Source organism: Lipophrys pholis (genome assembly GCF_963383615.2).
Source record: "Lipophrys pholis genome assembly, chromosome: 13".
NCBI classification, from domain to species: domain Eukaryota; kingdom Metazoa; phylum Chordata; class Actinopteri; order Blenniiformes; family Blenniidae; genus Lipophrys; species Lipophrys pholis.
Window position 1 is genome coordinate 27,544,510 of NC_137632.1, and position 17,402 is coordinate 27,561,911.

The 17,402-nt window shown below is 42.1% G+C and overlaps 1 protein-coding gene across 1 annotated transcript in view; it reads right to left on the reverse strand.

The window, feature by feature from the left end:
• The window catches only part of LOC308118723 (inactive dipeptidyl peptidase 10-like), a gene marked incomplete at its 3' end in the record, with an annotated part of 131,168 nt that extends 114,780 nt beyond the window's left edge, over positions 1–16,388 (reverse strand). The window contains exon 1 of the mRNA XM_080478234.1: positions 16,055–16,388. Within this exon, the coding sequence (XP_080334360.1) occupies positions 16,055–16,114 (60 nt within the window). The 5' untranslated portion in view covers positions 16,115–16,388. The remainder of the gene's footprint in view (positions 1–16,054) is intronic.
• Positions 16,389–17,402: the final 1,014 nt, after the last annotated feature.

Here is a 17,402-nt window from a genome sequence, read left to right on the forward strand (position 1 = left end):
AAAGGTGTTATATATAATAACATATAATATTAATATATAATATCCAACGTGCTGATAACATGGATTAAAACAAAATGCTACATAATGTGAAAGTGATCGTTGGAAATAGTTACGTAAGAATATTTGACATTATGCAACTGGCATTGTCAGACTGATCAGCTTGAATCAGCAGATTCTTGACCTCCTAAAAACAAAACAGAAGCTTAGATGAATCGTTTGTACCGACTGAAGCTGAATCTAACAAAAGTAGATAATCCCGTTGCATTTTAAATTGTTGAGATTGGAGAGAAAAGAAAAAAGGCCACGGTTGGATTTGAGGCAGTGGCCTTGTGTTTGTGGTTTTAGCAGAAATCTCCCTGATGAGAAAATTCAGTCAACCTCTCTCTTTGTTTTTCTTTTTAAATTCACTAAAACGTGTGGATTGTGAAGAACAGCGTAAAATCTGAGGTAAGATATAGAAATTAACATAAATGTTAATCTGTACCCTATCTTCACAAGTGTTGGTCCAATTGGCCACAACTCCTCTCATCTTTTAAATCCATGCAGTATTTTTTCATTCTCACGCTTCTATTGGCAAACACGTCTTGAAACGACACTCAAGATAAGAAACATGATCGCTTGTGTCCTGGGGTTGTGTGTTGCATCATCATCTTCATCATCATCTTCATCATCTTATCTCGCTCGCTCCGTTAGCTCCGCTCTGCCATTTGTTTCCTTCTCAGTTTCTTCTGACTCTTATTTCCAATGTTTCCTGCTCCGTAATGTCGACTAAATGTCTTGTGAATGTGAATAACGTCTTGATTTATTGATTGATTGTGATGTTTAGGATTTCTCTGTCCAGTTTGTGTCCCACCGGTGCCTCGTTTTCTGCTTTTTCCTCCAGTGTCTATATGTTCCTATGCTCCTCTATAGACAAAGCAGCAGACATACTTTGGTATTCATAAATTATCCACATGCTTTTGTCACTTCTTTTTACATTGACACCGAGCGTTTCTTTTCCCCCAGTTTAGTTTTTATTTATTCTTCAAATTTTTTCAACTCAAACAGAACAGAAGATCCTGAACAAATCCAAATGAAGAAATAGGAGATATAAGGAAAAGAAAGAATGAAAGATAAAGAAAAGTAAAACACTGACACTGAGTTTAGTGACATTGGTTAAAAACCCCAAAACAAAACAGTTTATAGATCTCATGCCAATTGAATCTCTGTGGTCACACACGCTTCAGCACAGAGAAGGAAAATCCATTACTGCCTTCAACTACAGCCTGTTTTCTATTAGGAGCACTTGCAATAAGAATTTTACAGTAAATCATCCATCTGCAAAATCCTTCATACGTTTGTACCGTCGTCTTATTCCGTAAGCATTCAAATCGGTCTTGTGTATTTAATGGATGTCCATTATCCAAGTGTTGATGATCAACAAGTCCAACCCAACATCCAATAAGCTTGTTTAACAATGACTGATGAGTCTGGACCGTCCGGTCAGGAGCAAAATGTCGTGAGAGCAGACGACCTAACCTGCTCTGGTTTAACGGCTAACTCTGAAAACAAGCGTTTTGGACGTCCGTTTACGCGACGGCGACGCTCCGACTCACTGAAAAATGCCGCTTCTCGAGATTAGCAACTTCGTCTTCGTGTAGACGGGCGTAGACGACACCTTCCCTGTCCGTGGGCTCGCCATTATTAATGTCGCCGATGTGCTTGGTTTCATGACAAAAACAGACGACGGCACCAACTAGTGGCCTGACATGCGAACTACGTCGTTTTGAAAACACTGCGCCGTGAATGCGGGACGGAGCGTTGAGTAAATGTAGCCTGCGTTACGTTCAGCGTGCCGCGGTGGCGTCAGCCATTCAAGAACCTGACTGAAGGGAAAGAAAAAGCTCCAGGACGGGAAGCCTCGCTCATGTCTTCCAATAATCTCCCCTCACTATCAGCTCTGCTCCAGCTTCACCGTCACAGCATGAATCATGTCGCTGCAGATGGCAGAAACTTTCTTGCCTCTGGTGAAACACAGCTGGACAGCAGAATCCAGTCAAGGTTAAAGAATTATTTCTCAGATTTCCTGCCGTTTTTATACATGCATTTCTATCTTGATTTGAAAGTCTTTCTGTCAAAAATGGACAACAGAAAGAAGAATGAGGAAGTGACTGGTTGGGAACATTTTCCATCTACATCTCTTAATGATAATAGTGTTTTTCTTTGAACACATCCAGACAGAGTACCAAAAGTTCACTTTAATAGTGAACCTTAAAGGCTTAAGGAAAGGGCCGTCAAACACGTTTTAGTTCAGCGGCCATAAACAGATCAATGGGCCACACCAGTTAAATAGTCCCATAACAACTTAATACGTTTTTCTTTGCTGTGGCCCAGAGTACCGTCATTTCTGGACTATTGAGCGCACCTGACAATAAGCCGCACCCGCCAAATTTAAAAAGAAAAAAAAAAGGAAAGGTCGGAGTCACTTGATGCCCCTGAAATCATCGCCCATGGATCTGCTGCATGAAGCTCGATAACACGTAAAAATACAGAAATTAGCCGCGTCATTGTTCAAAAAAGTACCGGCTTATAATCCGGAAATGGCGATATATACGTGATGAAAACGTCTTCATTTGCCCAAAACCAAACAAGTATTACTGAAAATGACGACAATTTTAACACGAAGGAAACTTCAATGAAACCCTCTGGTTCAAAATACAACGAAACGTCCAAAAATACTTTGTGTTTTTACAAAGTCACCCTGGCATTGAGGCGAATGCTAGTTTGATAGCGTTCAAAATGAACACAAGTGCAGTTCTCCAGGTCTTCTTTTTGGAAGTTATGAATCTTTATGACACTGAGAGCAGGCAAAGACTTTCCCCCTCTCAGCATTTCCCTCCGTCCTGCCCCCTCTTGTGAATGTCAGCTGAAGGTGCTGCCCCTTGTTGTCTGCTTGCTTGACGGCTGGGTTTAGCTCCCACGATTTCCGGAGGGAATGATTGCGCTGCCCAATTAGGTTGCACGCCTCACTGGCCTTTTTCAAAGAGCAGCAGGACACAGAGCTGGGATGACTGAGCAGAGAAGCTATTGGTGGCTGCAGTGAGCAGAAGTACTTTTCTGGATGGATATTTTTTCCCGGCAGAACCAGAAAAACGCTCTTATTCCCCAAACAGCCTTAAATAACCAGCAGTGAAGACGCATTCTGTTTTTTTCACAGGGTGTTGCTTACATGTTGTTTGTCACATTTCATGATAATCAGTCTGTTTTGTTTTTTTGTTTTTTTACAACAACACTGGAGCGCATGATTTAGTGCAAATAATCAAAATCAAAAGTGGAGAAATCGCAGTTATTTTTCAAATGGGCACACTTAACTGATGTGCATTGTTAAAGCAAGTGATTACAATTTAGAAGGCATACGCAATTTCTGTTGATTGCCTTGACGCCTGGAGAAAAAGGTGGAAAATTGCTATCAGTTTCTGTAATAATACATGAAACAGCCTCTCCCCACGATGAAGTAGTCAGTAATATGATTCCTGATACCTTTTATACAACAGCAGCCACTCATTAGCTCACATACACACATATCTGTCATACATCGTTGCGCAACACAGGAGACAAGTTATTTTCATAAAATACTTTTTCCGCTGCTCATACCTGTAGAGAAGCTGTGAGGACTTTAATTATTTGATGGGAATATCAGAGTGATTCTGTCTGCGCCTTATATAAGCTCCACTATTAGAAAATAACTGAAGCAAAAAAGAAACGTATTGTTGAAATGAAAGCAATCTCCTATAGTGCAGCTATTCTTACTAAAGTATTACATTACACAACAAGAACACTTAAGGCTGCAGTATTATATGAAATCATGTCAGTAAAATGAAACTGACAGGCGATGAGGGAAAAAAAAGCTTTAGACCTCTGGTCAGATATATAATATATCAGGATTGCTTGACTGCCTTCAACATACATTCAATCAGCCTTCATCTAGCCTTCATCCAGCCTTCAGTCAGCCTTCAATCTGCCTTAATCCAGCCTTCAATCTACCTTCATCCAGCTTTCAATCTACCTTAATCCAGCTTTCAATCTACCTTCAATCTACCTTCATCCAGCCTTCAATCTGCCTTAATCCAGCTTTCAATCTACCTTCAATCTGCCTTCATCCAGCCTTCAATCAGCCTTCATCCAGCCTTCAATCTACCTTCATCCAGCCTTCAATCTCCCTTCATCCAGCCTCCAATCTACCTTCATCCAGCCTCCAATCTACCTTCATCCAGCCTCCAATCTACCTTCATCCAGCCTCCAATCTACCTTCATCCAGCCTTCAATCTCCCTTCATCCAGCCTCCAATCTACCTTCATCCAGCCTCCAATCTACCTTCATCCAGCCTCCAATCTACCTTCATCCAGCCTCCAATCTACCTTCATCCAGCCTCCAATCTACCTTCATCCAGCCTCCAATCTACCTTCATCCAGCCTCCAATCTACCTTCATCCAGCCTTCAATCTCCCTTCATCCAGCCTCCAATCTACCTTCATCCAGCCTCCAATCTACCTTCATCCAGCCTCCAATCTACCTTCATCCAGCCTCCAATCTACCTTCATCCAGCCTCCAATCTACCTTCAACCAGCCTTCAATCTGCCTTCATCCAGCCTCCAGAGCTCTGCACTCTGCAGAAAGCTGTCGGTTAAACACAGCCACTATCATCTCCTTTCAAACTGAAGCTCATAACAATTTTCCAGCTGTTCTATCAATTCCACCTCTTGAATGCACACACACTGGAAACAAAAAATAAAATCTAGTTGAGGCAACATTCAAACCAACGGCCCATGATTTTCATTTTTCTTTTAAAAGTGCTCCATAGATGCTGAAGTGTACTTTTGGAATCAGGTCTCTTTTGCTTAATGCCTCTTTGGCGAATACGAAAGCAAGAGTGACAGAGAGTGGAGTGTTAGCGAGTGTTCAGATCGGTCTGACGACAAGAGGCCCGCACTCATCCCGTCTTCGTTGTTTTGTTTACTATTTACAATTGCCACACGAACTCTAAAGAGCTTACATACGACAAAGCGAAGCTCCAGCTGGCGGCGGTTGAGTAAGAGTTGAACCACTTTCAAAGATCCTCATTGCGTGGAGGAGAGCCAACGCCACACAACAGACGACAGACGGATCCATCCTGAGCGGCGCGCTGCATCTTTCAATAACAATTCAAATCCTGTCGTGGACTCTCTGACATCTGTCTGCAGCCATTCCTGTATTGAAGACGCAGAAGCACAGCGGCTTGTCAAACACTATAAAAGCAGTGCGCCTGCAGCCCTCCACCGTCTCACGGGGCTCCGTTTTAGTCGCGCTTGTTTTTCACGTCAATCACGTGCAAAAAGGCAGCAAGAGTTCAGGCTGTTGACTTTAATATTGTTGTTCTCCAACACCATCACACCTACCGTAATTTCTGGACTATAAGCCGTTACTTTTTTCACATGCTTGGAACAATGACGCGCCAGGTTATGGATTTGTACAGGTTAACGAGCTTCATGCTGCTAATGCATGGGTGATACGTTCAGGTGCATCACGTAACTATGGCCTTTCCCTTTTTTAATTTTTTTTTAATTTGGTGGGCGAGGCTTATATTCAGGTACGCTAAATAGTCTGAAAATTACTGTAATTTCAAACACATTTACTATTAATCTCACAGAGACAGCACAAAGCAGTGGCCCAACATGCTAACTACATCGTGTTCAGCGCTTCAGCGGGAAGTTGACATTATTATTAAAATGCTGCCGTGTAAACTTTTCTGAAACCAAAACTGCTAAAGTTATGTGTTTTCACTTGGAACATTGTGGAACAAACGGGGCTTTAGACGTCATCAATCCTTGTTTACTCTTTACCCACTATAAGCACTCAGCCTTTCTCTCCTGAGTGTGGATAAGTCAATACACAGAACACATGTACTAACCCTAACACACTTATTTCCTTCTTAAGAAATTACACTTGAAAACATTAAGGAGAGACTTTGTCTTCTTTTGAAGGTTTCAAAATAACAGGGAAATCATTTTTAGGTTTTCTAACGCACTCCTTTGAGCGTACAACTTTAACATAGTAAGGTAAATAATTGGCTGTAGTGAATATTCTTTATTTTAATGTAATGTCTCACATTCTTCGGGATGATTCTCAGCTGTCGTTTAAGAGAACGCTCAGCTGTTTGGTTCATATTTACTGACTGTAAATCAACTTCCAACGAAGCTGCAAGAGTTGTCACGGCTGATTGAGCACGTGAGCCGCCCTGGAGATGTGTTGGGTTTTCATGAGGGGTTCTTGTTCAGCCAATCCCCTGAAAGCTGCTCTACCGGGATCGAGGCGGCGAGCGCTCGGCCGTCGGTCCGCCCATCTGCGGGAGCTCGCTGGTTTGGTGCCTGGGACTCTCTCAGGTGAACACTAATGTGCCAAAGGGATTTCCCTTGAGCTCCACATGCGGTGTATCAGCAGATTTCCCTGGACGGAACAATAAATGTGCCACAACTTCATTCACGTCTGTCAATTACCCTGGGAGTCCTCCATGGTTCCCACACTGGATCGAGGGCAAAGGGACAAGTTCTGGCTTGTTTTCCAGAACAAACCATCACTTTGGACAAGCTCATAATCCTTCACCCAATCTCCCAGTTTTCATTCTATGAATTTCAAATAGAGGTGATTGCGACCAGCCACAACAGGGAGGGGGGGGGGGGGGTCATCTTGTTTTAAGTAGATGCCAATCATTTACACTGCTTTGGAGGAAAATATTGTTTCAGCTGTGTGCTCATAGAACCACAGTCATTTATTTATTTATCTTAACAGCACCCTCTTGTGGCTGCAGCAAACATGAGACGCTGTAGAAGTAAACTACACTGAAGTTCCTCTTTGTTTGTGATGAATACCGCAGAGGATTATCAAACTGGAGTCATATTTGTTGGACGCTTGGCGTTTATTCTGTTGGAAGCCACTCCAGTTGTAGCTGGACAGAGAAGCAATACTAAATGACCTGAATATGAAAGTTAAATTCAGAAAATCCAGTTCAGACAGCAGATCTTTGACATTAATGATTTTTTGCGGGGTGCAACAATAAAGTCAATAACAAAACAAACAATATCAGAATATATAACAAACAATGTCACCTAAATGCTGTTGCAAACCTCTGTTACTAAAACTTTTACCTCATCCTGGATTGACATATAGCTAAACTAGGGATCATCTACTGAAACCACTTTTTTTAAAGGGCCGGTACAAGCATGAGTACTAACCTTTAGTTACTGGCCGATAACGAGCACCAATACAATTACTTATTAAATGCTGTTTGCATTCCAGTTGTTTTCAAAATGTAAAATTTTTATCTGATGCTTTTGAATTTCAGATAAGATTGATCTCACACTTGAACATCCACGGTATAGTTTTCATGGCTTTGGCATTTCAACATAGCTGATAAACAAAAGCATAACAAAAGTAAGTTCTACCACTTATAGTACAGGTTCTTTCTATAAGAGCCCAGTGGTAAGCAGTGAGGTTTTTTTCTGTAATGTATTTTAAGCTGGAGCGGGTGGAGGGAACACAAAACCCTCAGTCCCATCATCGGTCCTATTTTAATCATGTTTCACAAGCTTTGTTGGCCTGTGAGCCCCCGAGCTCTTTAGCATGTAGCATGTAGCACGGATTTGATATCTTTTATTAGTACAAGTACTCCGTGCAGTATACCTAACACTGGTATGGGTATTTGTGTATGCCTAAAATTAATACCAAAATCAGGGCATATATAGATATATATATATATCTATATATGCTGCAATATAGTAACTCCATGTCCAACTTCAACACTGTATTATCATACTGTGTGCATCCTTCTCTGAGAACGTGTTCACACATACAAACACACATCAGCGCGCTCGGTTTGTGGAAGTGTGAACACTTCCATTCACACCCAGCCGCACGCACAATAAGGATTCTTCTTAAAAATCAAATCTCAGGATGCGTGTAAACAGACGCTGCTGCATTGCTATTATACCTACAGTACATTATAGTATTAAAGTCTGATAACAGCATGAGCCAAAGAGCTGCACGGGAGATGATGGAGAGGAAAATATCTACTAACCCTTCTGGGTTTGTCGGTGTCTCTGGGTTTTCCTTTACATGTTTGAACTAAGCGTGTGACTGTTTCTCTGTGTTAGACCTGTGACGGATCCGTGGGTTTACCTGCCTGTTCAATCCAATTCTATGATCATCATATCTATATTCCGCAAAATGCAACACATCACGGCCCCAAACGTTGTGATACCATCCTTGAGATTGGTCGGGACATGAAGCACAAAAATGTCATGACATCCATAATCTAATCCCAACAGGAAAACCTCAAATTTGGCCCGTATTTATAACAGTCCTTCCCGAAGAAAATGGCCTCAAAATTCTTTGCAAAAGTCAAAAGGCGTGGTCATGGAAGCCTCCTGAAAACCTGACGGTTCGCCTTGAAACAAGAAGTGATGAGTCACTCTGCTCTACATGCTGCAATGAGCCTAAAACTTTACATGCTTGATCCAAGATTTCCCCTGATATTTTACAGTTGTATGTGCTATTATTGACTACGTGGGTTAATCTTAAATTTGGTGTTGTGAGAGTAAGATAAGTTGATGATACCTCACGGTGAAAATGATATCTTTTGAACTTCGATGAACTTGAATGTGTCGGGTCTGACAGACACACACAGGCCCTGCAGTGAGCTGCAGGCCCACGCTGGGAGATCTGACACAGGGTCATTTACATGGCCACTGTGACTTGAGGTGTTGCTGAGGGGAGGGGGGGGGGGGGGATGGGTAGCGGGGAATCTCGAATCTCGACAGCGTATCAGAAATGTGACATTTTTGGCACTTTCGCATGGCATCATTACCGCACATTTCCATCGCACCGCGACGTGCACAAAACGCCGGCGTGCACCGGCGTGCACCAACGTACATGGTCACTTATTATCCCCACAAGGTGCATCAAATGTATCGCCAATCAAGTGCTGACACATGGACAAGAGTCCATGTGTCAGCATTCTAAATGCATCAGTGCTTCGGCCATATTTCCATCAAGAGAGGTACCAATTTTATTCCCAAGGGGAACTAATGTTGCTCCTGACGGGGCTTTTGTTTCATGTCCCATTCATACACTCTCGATCGACGCTCTCTGGTTTTGAGAGAGGCTTGTTGCCTCTTTGTGTACAGCTTTACAGAAACGCATGAATAATTGATTTCTACAGAGCAGAAGTGAAATGAGGCAGCTTGCGCTTAAGCTTGTACACGTTTGTTTGGTCATATTTCTCTCCACCATTCATGTTTTCTTGTATTTTTCTGAAGCATCAGAGCCATTCTACCATCCAGGCTGCACACTTGACTGTGTATAAATGGATAAGTGTGTTTCACGCAAGCTCTTCCAACCCACTGGAAAGAGATGTGACACCAAAAAATAAAAAAGAGAGGTAACAAAGCACACAACAATAAAAGCTCAGAGCCAAACCTTAACCAGTCATGCTGTGAGCACAAGGCAAACACCCACTGTTCCAAACGGCGCCATGTGCCTTTTCATCTCCTCTGCTCCCCACAGCAGATGCAGTCCAGCCCCTCAGCACTTTTATATCCTGGTGACATATTTCTTTTGATCACAACGTCCCTGCTGGGGAATCCAAACAAAAGTCAGATAATGGCAATCTACAGTTCAGGAAAAAAAAAAAGAAAAAGGTTTGTGATCACAACTGAAGATACACTCACGAGAGCAAGGCAGGGATGAAGGATAAGTGATGTTCGAAATCTCGCTCTGAGCTCCGAGTCTTGCCTCAAGTATTTGGAGGGTCCGCCGAGAGAGAGAGAAAGAGAGAGAGAGAGAGAGAGAGAGAGAGAGAGAGAGAGAGAGAGAGAGAGAGAGAGAGCGAGAGAGAGAGAGAGAGAGAGAGAGAGAGAGAGAAGCACTTCGTCTTTATTCTGATAACAGCAGGATCAAGACGGATGTATAGTGCATGAAATGAAAGGAGTCGGGAGTTGTTGCTGGTAGAAAAAGAGTGTTGTTTGATCTAGACATATTTATTGACACACTAGAAAAAAAGAAGAGATCCAATGGATGAAGATAGATGCTAAATGATCCCTCATGACAGCGTTTTCACCTGGAGACAGATTCCTACAGTTATTGTTTCCTTTCACCCTTTGCTTCCTGTCACCGCCGGCAGGATTTACACATTTCATGAGCATAACTCTAATAACTGGAAAAAATCCAGAGACTTTTGGCCCATATTCAGTCATATATAGTCATGATTGTCCGCATGACTGTCCAATCACAGACGAGATCAACTAGTGTAGCACACATTTGTTACACAAGCTTCTCAGTACCGTTCAGGACACACAAAAAAAAAAGGAAAAGGTAAATGACTCATTGTACATATTTGGCAAAACTACAACTTTGAAATCCAGATGTTAAGAGGGATACGTTTGAATTCATGTCTATTAGGGACAATACTGTGTTTTCAATGTTTTTACTTACTGGCCATTTGTCTTTTCTTAGGTCACTTTTCAAGTATCTGCACCATTAAAGTCCAGTTCTGGGTAAAAGAAGGCTACACCAACAACGGTTCACCACAGGCAATGTCTACTAAAGATCAGAATGTTATATCATGATTTCTGTAGTGACTTTTGTCAGGCATGAACCAACAAATACATTTTATTATTATTGTGGTTGAACCTCGAGCTAGAGTGTTGATATTATTTTTTCTTTTATTGTATTTTTTTCTGGCTTTTATGCCTGTGTTGTGTAGCTCGAAATAAATTTGGAAATGAATGAAATGAATGAAAAAAAAACCTTTGCAATAAATCCACAAATCCACACACCATAAATAGTTTGAGTTATCATATATACTAAATAATACAATAAAGATGATTATTAATTCATGTTTTTAATTAATATGTATTCATTTTTACACTCTTTTTCATAGATATTTATTCGGCACAGAAGTACATTTATGATGGATTAGGAAAATAAAACACATTGAGATCAAGATCTCTTTTACAAGGGTGACTTTAGTTTTTATTCATTTCTAATAAAACCGTTTATATAGTTTACTTTTACACGGAAAATGTCCTTATATGATATTCAAGTAAGAAAAGAAAAATCAAATCTCAAGCCAAAACCTTGAGAATAGTCAAAAAGTGTAAACTGCTTTAAATAAATTACAGGTTAAGTGTATTTTTATTGAGTGATTTTCTTCATCTGTGCTGCAGGCTTGAAAAGATCTTCACCTGAAACCCATAATCTCAGTATTTCCTTTGCCTTTGTTCCAGAGTCTTCTGTTGATCGCCCCACCTCGCTCCCCGCTACTGGTGTTTCTGTTTTATCATATTTCGTGTTATTTTCCTCAAGTTGTCAGTTTTCTTTGTGGACCGTTTTAGTGTTTCACTTGTGAACTGTTCCTCAGAAACAGAATAACACGACACCTTGTCTGTTGTTTTCCCCTGATTGCTCCGGCTGGGTCTGGTTTCCCCATTCCTCTGTGCGTTTTCTTCTTGTAGAGTTATCAGTGTCAAAATAAAACAGTAGGGACAAAACATTTTACCTTGTTTTTAAAACTCGTTCTCTGTTTGATGAACAGTTTTGCGGGGTCTTGTTCTGTATCCTTGAGTGATAAGGTCAGTCTCTTTCCATCTACTTTCCCCTGCAGCCACATCCACCAATCCCTCCATCTTAAATCCCTCCAGCTTCATCCAGGTGGGGGTCATGAGGAGCTGAACTCCATCCCAGCTGACATTGGGGGAAATGATTTGTTGGTCACCAGCTTACATGGAAATCATGTCCTTCAGTTTTGAGAGAAAACCTACATAGACTGTCAACAGAGTTACGCCCACAACATTTTGGTTTTTTTCACACCAAAGGAAGATCATCACCTGCTGTTCTCACGTATCCAGTCTCCCCTGAATTGTCTTTAAATCAATTCTTAAATTTATCAGGAAACAAATCAAGTCTAGAGTTTTTTCTGACCCTTTTTCATACGGCAGCTTCCTCTCGCATGTGAGATTTTGACTGGTACAGACAAACTACGAGGGTTTGTTTCCTTTCCGATGCTGTCTCGATTGAACACCAATCAAAAACAACACAAACTGAACCTCCTTCATGCTTATAGTCTAAACAGGCTGTCAGCCGCACGCTCACTTTTATGGCGTCGTTGTTGGATGACTTTGGTCTTCTTCGCCTGATCGGTCCCCGCAGAGTTTGAGCTGGAGTTCATTTGCATTCATTGCTTTTCCCCATCAGCCTGGAGGAGTAATGCTCGCGGGACATCAGGTGGACACACGGCCAATAATGGCCACAGAGACGTACCTGGAGCTGAAGTTCACCGGTACTCTTGTTTGAAATATGGATTCATGGCTTTGGCTTCGCGAACGAAGATTCATGAAGGAGGTCCACCCCGTTTTCTCCCACAAGACCTCACGTGGCTCATAAGTCCAATGCGAGCACGGCAGGCTCGGCTGCAGTGTCGACAGATAAAGGATTGGTCATCTGGGTCTGATGGCTGTGCTATCCGGTCTTTCCGTTGTTGTCTCTTTTCAGCTAAGTTGCTCCTACGTTCACTCTCAAAGGTTGAGGCGGCTACGTTGATGGTGTGACGCCATCCAACTCGATCCTCTGCTTGTGTTTTCCACTCGCTTGGGTTTAAACCACAGATACTCTTGTTTGAAATATGGATTAACTCATGTATAAAATCACACATTCAAGAAGAAAATAAACAAAATTTGATAAAAAGAAAAAAAGCCTGGATCTCTCACTCAGGGGTTACCAGAGTACAGAAGCACGGACCACCAGACATTTCCACATATTTCTTCGTCTCTCCCGAAGCCCCCCCCCCCCCCCGATGTCACAATCATCCTCATTTTCCAATTTCGCTTCAGCTGCTCTTAATGGCTCCAGAATGGAGTATAATGAGTGGAGCGCACAGCCAAGGTGAGTGAAATTAATTTCTCTTCCTCGGAGAGAACCCTCCATTTTCAGCCACATATTGCAGGTAATGCTGGGCTAAAAATAGCAGCGCCACTCTGCGGGTCCGTTCGGCCATTATCCCGTCGGTCCGACGCTTCCACAGTGACAATCAATCACGTGGATCGCGTTTACGTTCTGAACATTGATCCACCGCTTAGAGAGACATCAGACATTCTCTGGTCAACATTTTAGTTTGAGGGAGCTGAATGGAGCTTCTGACAGCGTGGCGTGAAAACGGCTTTCAACAATCACACCTATCGAATAAACAACACAGTTTTGGAGTGCAGACACACACACACACACACACACGCACACACACACACACGCACACACACCGCAGACATGGATGAGTGAGCATGAAGATAATTGTGTGTGAATAATGGGTTTTGTGTGTATAAAATGAGATGTATGTGTGTGTGTGTGTGTGTGTGTGTGTGTGTGTGTGTGTGTGTGTGTGTGTGTGTGTGTGTGTGTGTGTGTGTGTGTGTGTGTGTGTGTGTGTGGTGTGTAGTATATTATACAAGGTCTGCTCTCTGAGATTAGTTCATATACAAGACAAATGCACACACAGTTCTTTATAAACTCACACATCACTTGACACGCCCATAAAAATGTGAATCTTATTAACATTCTCACTCATTCACAGTTCAGTGACGGCGAAATTATCCTCTCACACACGCACACACACACGCACACACACACACACACACACACACACACACACACTCTTTACTGTACCAGAAAAAAGCTTAAAAATATACTTTCTGCACAGATAACAAACCAAGACCTCAAAACAAGACCATCCCCACTCATTTCCAACTAAATCCATCACACCAAAGTCAATATGTTTACAAACAAACTGGAATCTGCAGCCTTCAAACTGTGTTTATGTTTCACTAAAGTGACGTCATCTTGGGAAACCTGCCGCAAGGGATTCTGGGATATCAAAGATGGCGTCGCAGCAGTTCAAACGAAAATCACAACATTTGACCGATTCATCCAGAAAAAAAGCCGGACTTTCTCAAAGAAAGAGTCTTAAAGTATTTCAGTCTTAAATGTTGTGAAACTGGTCATTAATGGTTTTAACCAGATCGAGCGTACAAACACCATCTTGTTTCGGGAATCTTCGGAAGATTCCGGGACGCTTTCAGCAACAAGCACAGGTATCTTTCGTGAAATATAAATGCTGTAAATACATGTTTGTGTGAGTGAAATGATGAAATTCCTTCAGAAAAGTATTGACAACGTATTAGAGAGGTACATCAACAACTGGGCTGAGAAAATCAAAGTACACCTGAAGAAGACCCATGAGCAGGCAGGGAGAACATGTACAGGGGGGCAAAGCCAGGACTCGAACACACACACACACATATTGAGATACACGAGCACTGATTCAGCTTATACATGAGCCTCGCACGTCACACACTCAGTTTCTCATCTCTGTGCACGCGGCGTCTCATCCTGCAGAAAAAACACTCACACTAGTTTTCAGCACTGAAACGTGGAGAACGCTCAGTTTCCCTGGAAGATGACAGAAGACAAATTACAAGGTCAAGGCCAAACAACAGAGCCGAGTTGCTGCTTTACGTGAAGAAAAATACACTTAAATATACAAAAGTCTTCTTCAACTCTGCTGCTGGCTTTGATTATCATCTCACATTACACCAATCTTCTCATTTTATTCCATTTAAGTTTTTTTCCGCGCTGCTTTTTCTCTTTTCTTCTTTGTGTCTTTGCTTCTATGGCTCATGTTAATCCCTCTTCAAGTGGCATAAAGTCATTTTAATTGCTTTAAAATCAATAACAGAGAACTTTCTCTGCACACTCCCAGCAAGTTTTTCATTCTATTTTATTACGTGTTGTTTTAGATTGAACTTTAGTATTTATAATGAACGTGTTCTATGTAGTAATATATAAATAAAGTTGAATTGATTTGATGCACAAACATCAAGTTAAGATGTCTGTCTGTCTATTCTATCTATTGTTGTTTACATTCTTTGGAATTCATATTGACGGATTATTATTGAAATGTTTTGCAAACTCCTACAGTTCTATTGTATAATGTTCAAACAATCCCACTTCTTTTTAACCCTCCTCCTTCTAGAGCAGTTTATATTCCTAATTTATTTGATCCTCCCATTTGTTTTTTTCTCTGTGTAAAACTAAGAAAAGATCACTTTGAGCAAGTATGTTAGTAAATGTAAGCGTGATTTTCTTTCACGCAAACATCTCAGTCGCTTGTTTGTACATTTACTTATGACTGAGTAAGCGATGTAACAGTTGTACGTAAGTACAAATATGCACACAGAGTTACATAAACATATGCCTACATAGGCAATATTATCATAATATACATTTGTATGCACGCACATGACATGTTTGCTATACATATACAGATACTGCGTGTGTATTACTCATTCATGCTCATTCATGAATTCAGACATCCTATAAATGTCTCCTTCATTCATTCCTTGTATTTATACATGCATGGGACACTTGTGTGTTCCTCAGCAGGAGTTGTTATGATGCTCGTGTTTCCTGTGTCACTTTGTTTTGTGCGTGTTGATGTTTCCATGTGTAAGTTGAAGTTCTTTTCTCCAGAGATGCCCAGTAAACCTCTCCACCTCCCTCACACCACTTTGCTCTTCATCAACTCGTCTCGCAACACAATCTGACGTCCCTCCTTTTTTTCCCCTCCATAAGTGCGTTTCGAGGTCCTCTGCCAAGTTCGATATGAAATGTTAATATTAGTCCTGCCATATTTGTCTGTACGTTCAGGCTCAGCATGAATCATTTAACCCAGCGGATGCTCCGCAGAGGACCGTCCTCACGCGGGAAGAGACCATTTGTCCCGCTTTTCAGCTAAATCATTCATCCAACATTGTTCCTGCACCGATCGCGTCTTGACGCGCAGTCTATGGCCAAAATGCGCGCAGCGCGTGGCGCGTTCTCCACGTGGTACAGTCCTCAAAACTTCCTCACAAGTTTTTTTTTTTTTTTTTTTTTCATAAGAGTTTTCCTGCAGGTTGCGCACCTTCAATAGTGAAGCTGAACGAAGTGGCTCTTACCTTTCCCCCCTCCACGGAGTATCTCCGGGTGTGCTGCACCGCCCCTGCGCTCTGGTTCATGGCTCAGATCCGCTCCAGGACGCAAAACACACAAAAAAAGAAAAACGAGGGCGAAAAAGACTAAATCCGTGCGCAGAGGAAAACCTGCAGAGCACAGCTCGCTCGGACACTAACAAGCCCACGATGCAGAGTCAGTGAAACGAGCTGTTTACTGGTTCCGCTCCTCTGTGTGTGACACGCGTGGCTTCTCAGCCAATGATGCCGCGCGCGCGTAAAGCCTCGGCTGAGCCGGTGCGCCAGATGTGAGCGCGAGGCAGGAGACTTTCATTCATCCATCCAGCGACCGTCACAGGCTGCTGAGAACAATCCTGCTGCTGGACGACACGCACAAATATCAACCTGAATGTTTCCTGACGAGGGTGGACAGGTGGGGGGCGCGTGCAGGGGCTCGACCTTCGATTCATTTGGTGAAGTATCCACCTTCATCCAGCCGAGAGAGAGGTTATATAACATGATCACAACAGCTTCTTACAATGGAGTGTAAAGCCATGGGTTGTAAACTGACTGAACTGATCAGTGAAGCTGCTTTTTGACCCAAAACTACCCGAAACCTTCAGTTCACGTAGTTTCCCGTCGTCTGTATCTCCAGGTTCTTTTCTTCAAGGAACTGAAAAGGTTCCTTTGCTCACGATCGCCAGGAAAAAAAACAAAACATGATAACACATGCTGGAGCTGATCTACTAGCATAGTGAGAATTGTGTCAGATGCTGTCCATTCAATGTGGATGCATCCGTCTATACAGAATGTGTGTCACAATGTGCAACCCTCTGGGTTTTTTTTATTATCATATTTGGAAATGAGCAGGGATGCGGCCGTTATTGTGTTTCAGAGACGTTTCCTCATGTATATGCGAAATATATATTCTGCATTTCCAACATTGACTTTGGGACCCACACACACAGACACACACGTATACTTTATATGCTATAGAATCGTATTCACTGCCCAGTATGTGCTGGTACGGCACGGCAAAGTGCTTCCAGACCCAACTCTGTCCACCGCACACAGTTTCTGTTTCGGTCTCATCAAACCTGCTTTTCTCAAACTAACCGTCACTCTGAGTGACATCAACATTACACTTTGTCTACAGGACCTGCAGCAGATTTATATGCTTTTTTTCTAAGAAGTGCTTGCTCCAGTAACGTCCAGATTATAGAGCATCTATCCTCAAGATTATTTCATCGATGTCAGTAAGTACGGTGCAGTAGTGATTAGCTGCTGGATTCCATTTAAATGTGGTACTTTTCTGTGTGCTTTTCAGTAAAAGTGCATGCTGTGTTCTGAGGAG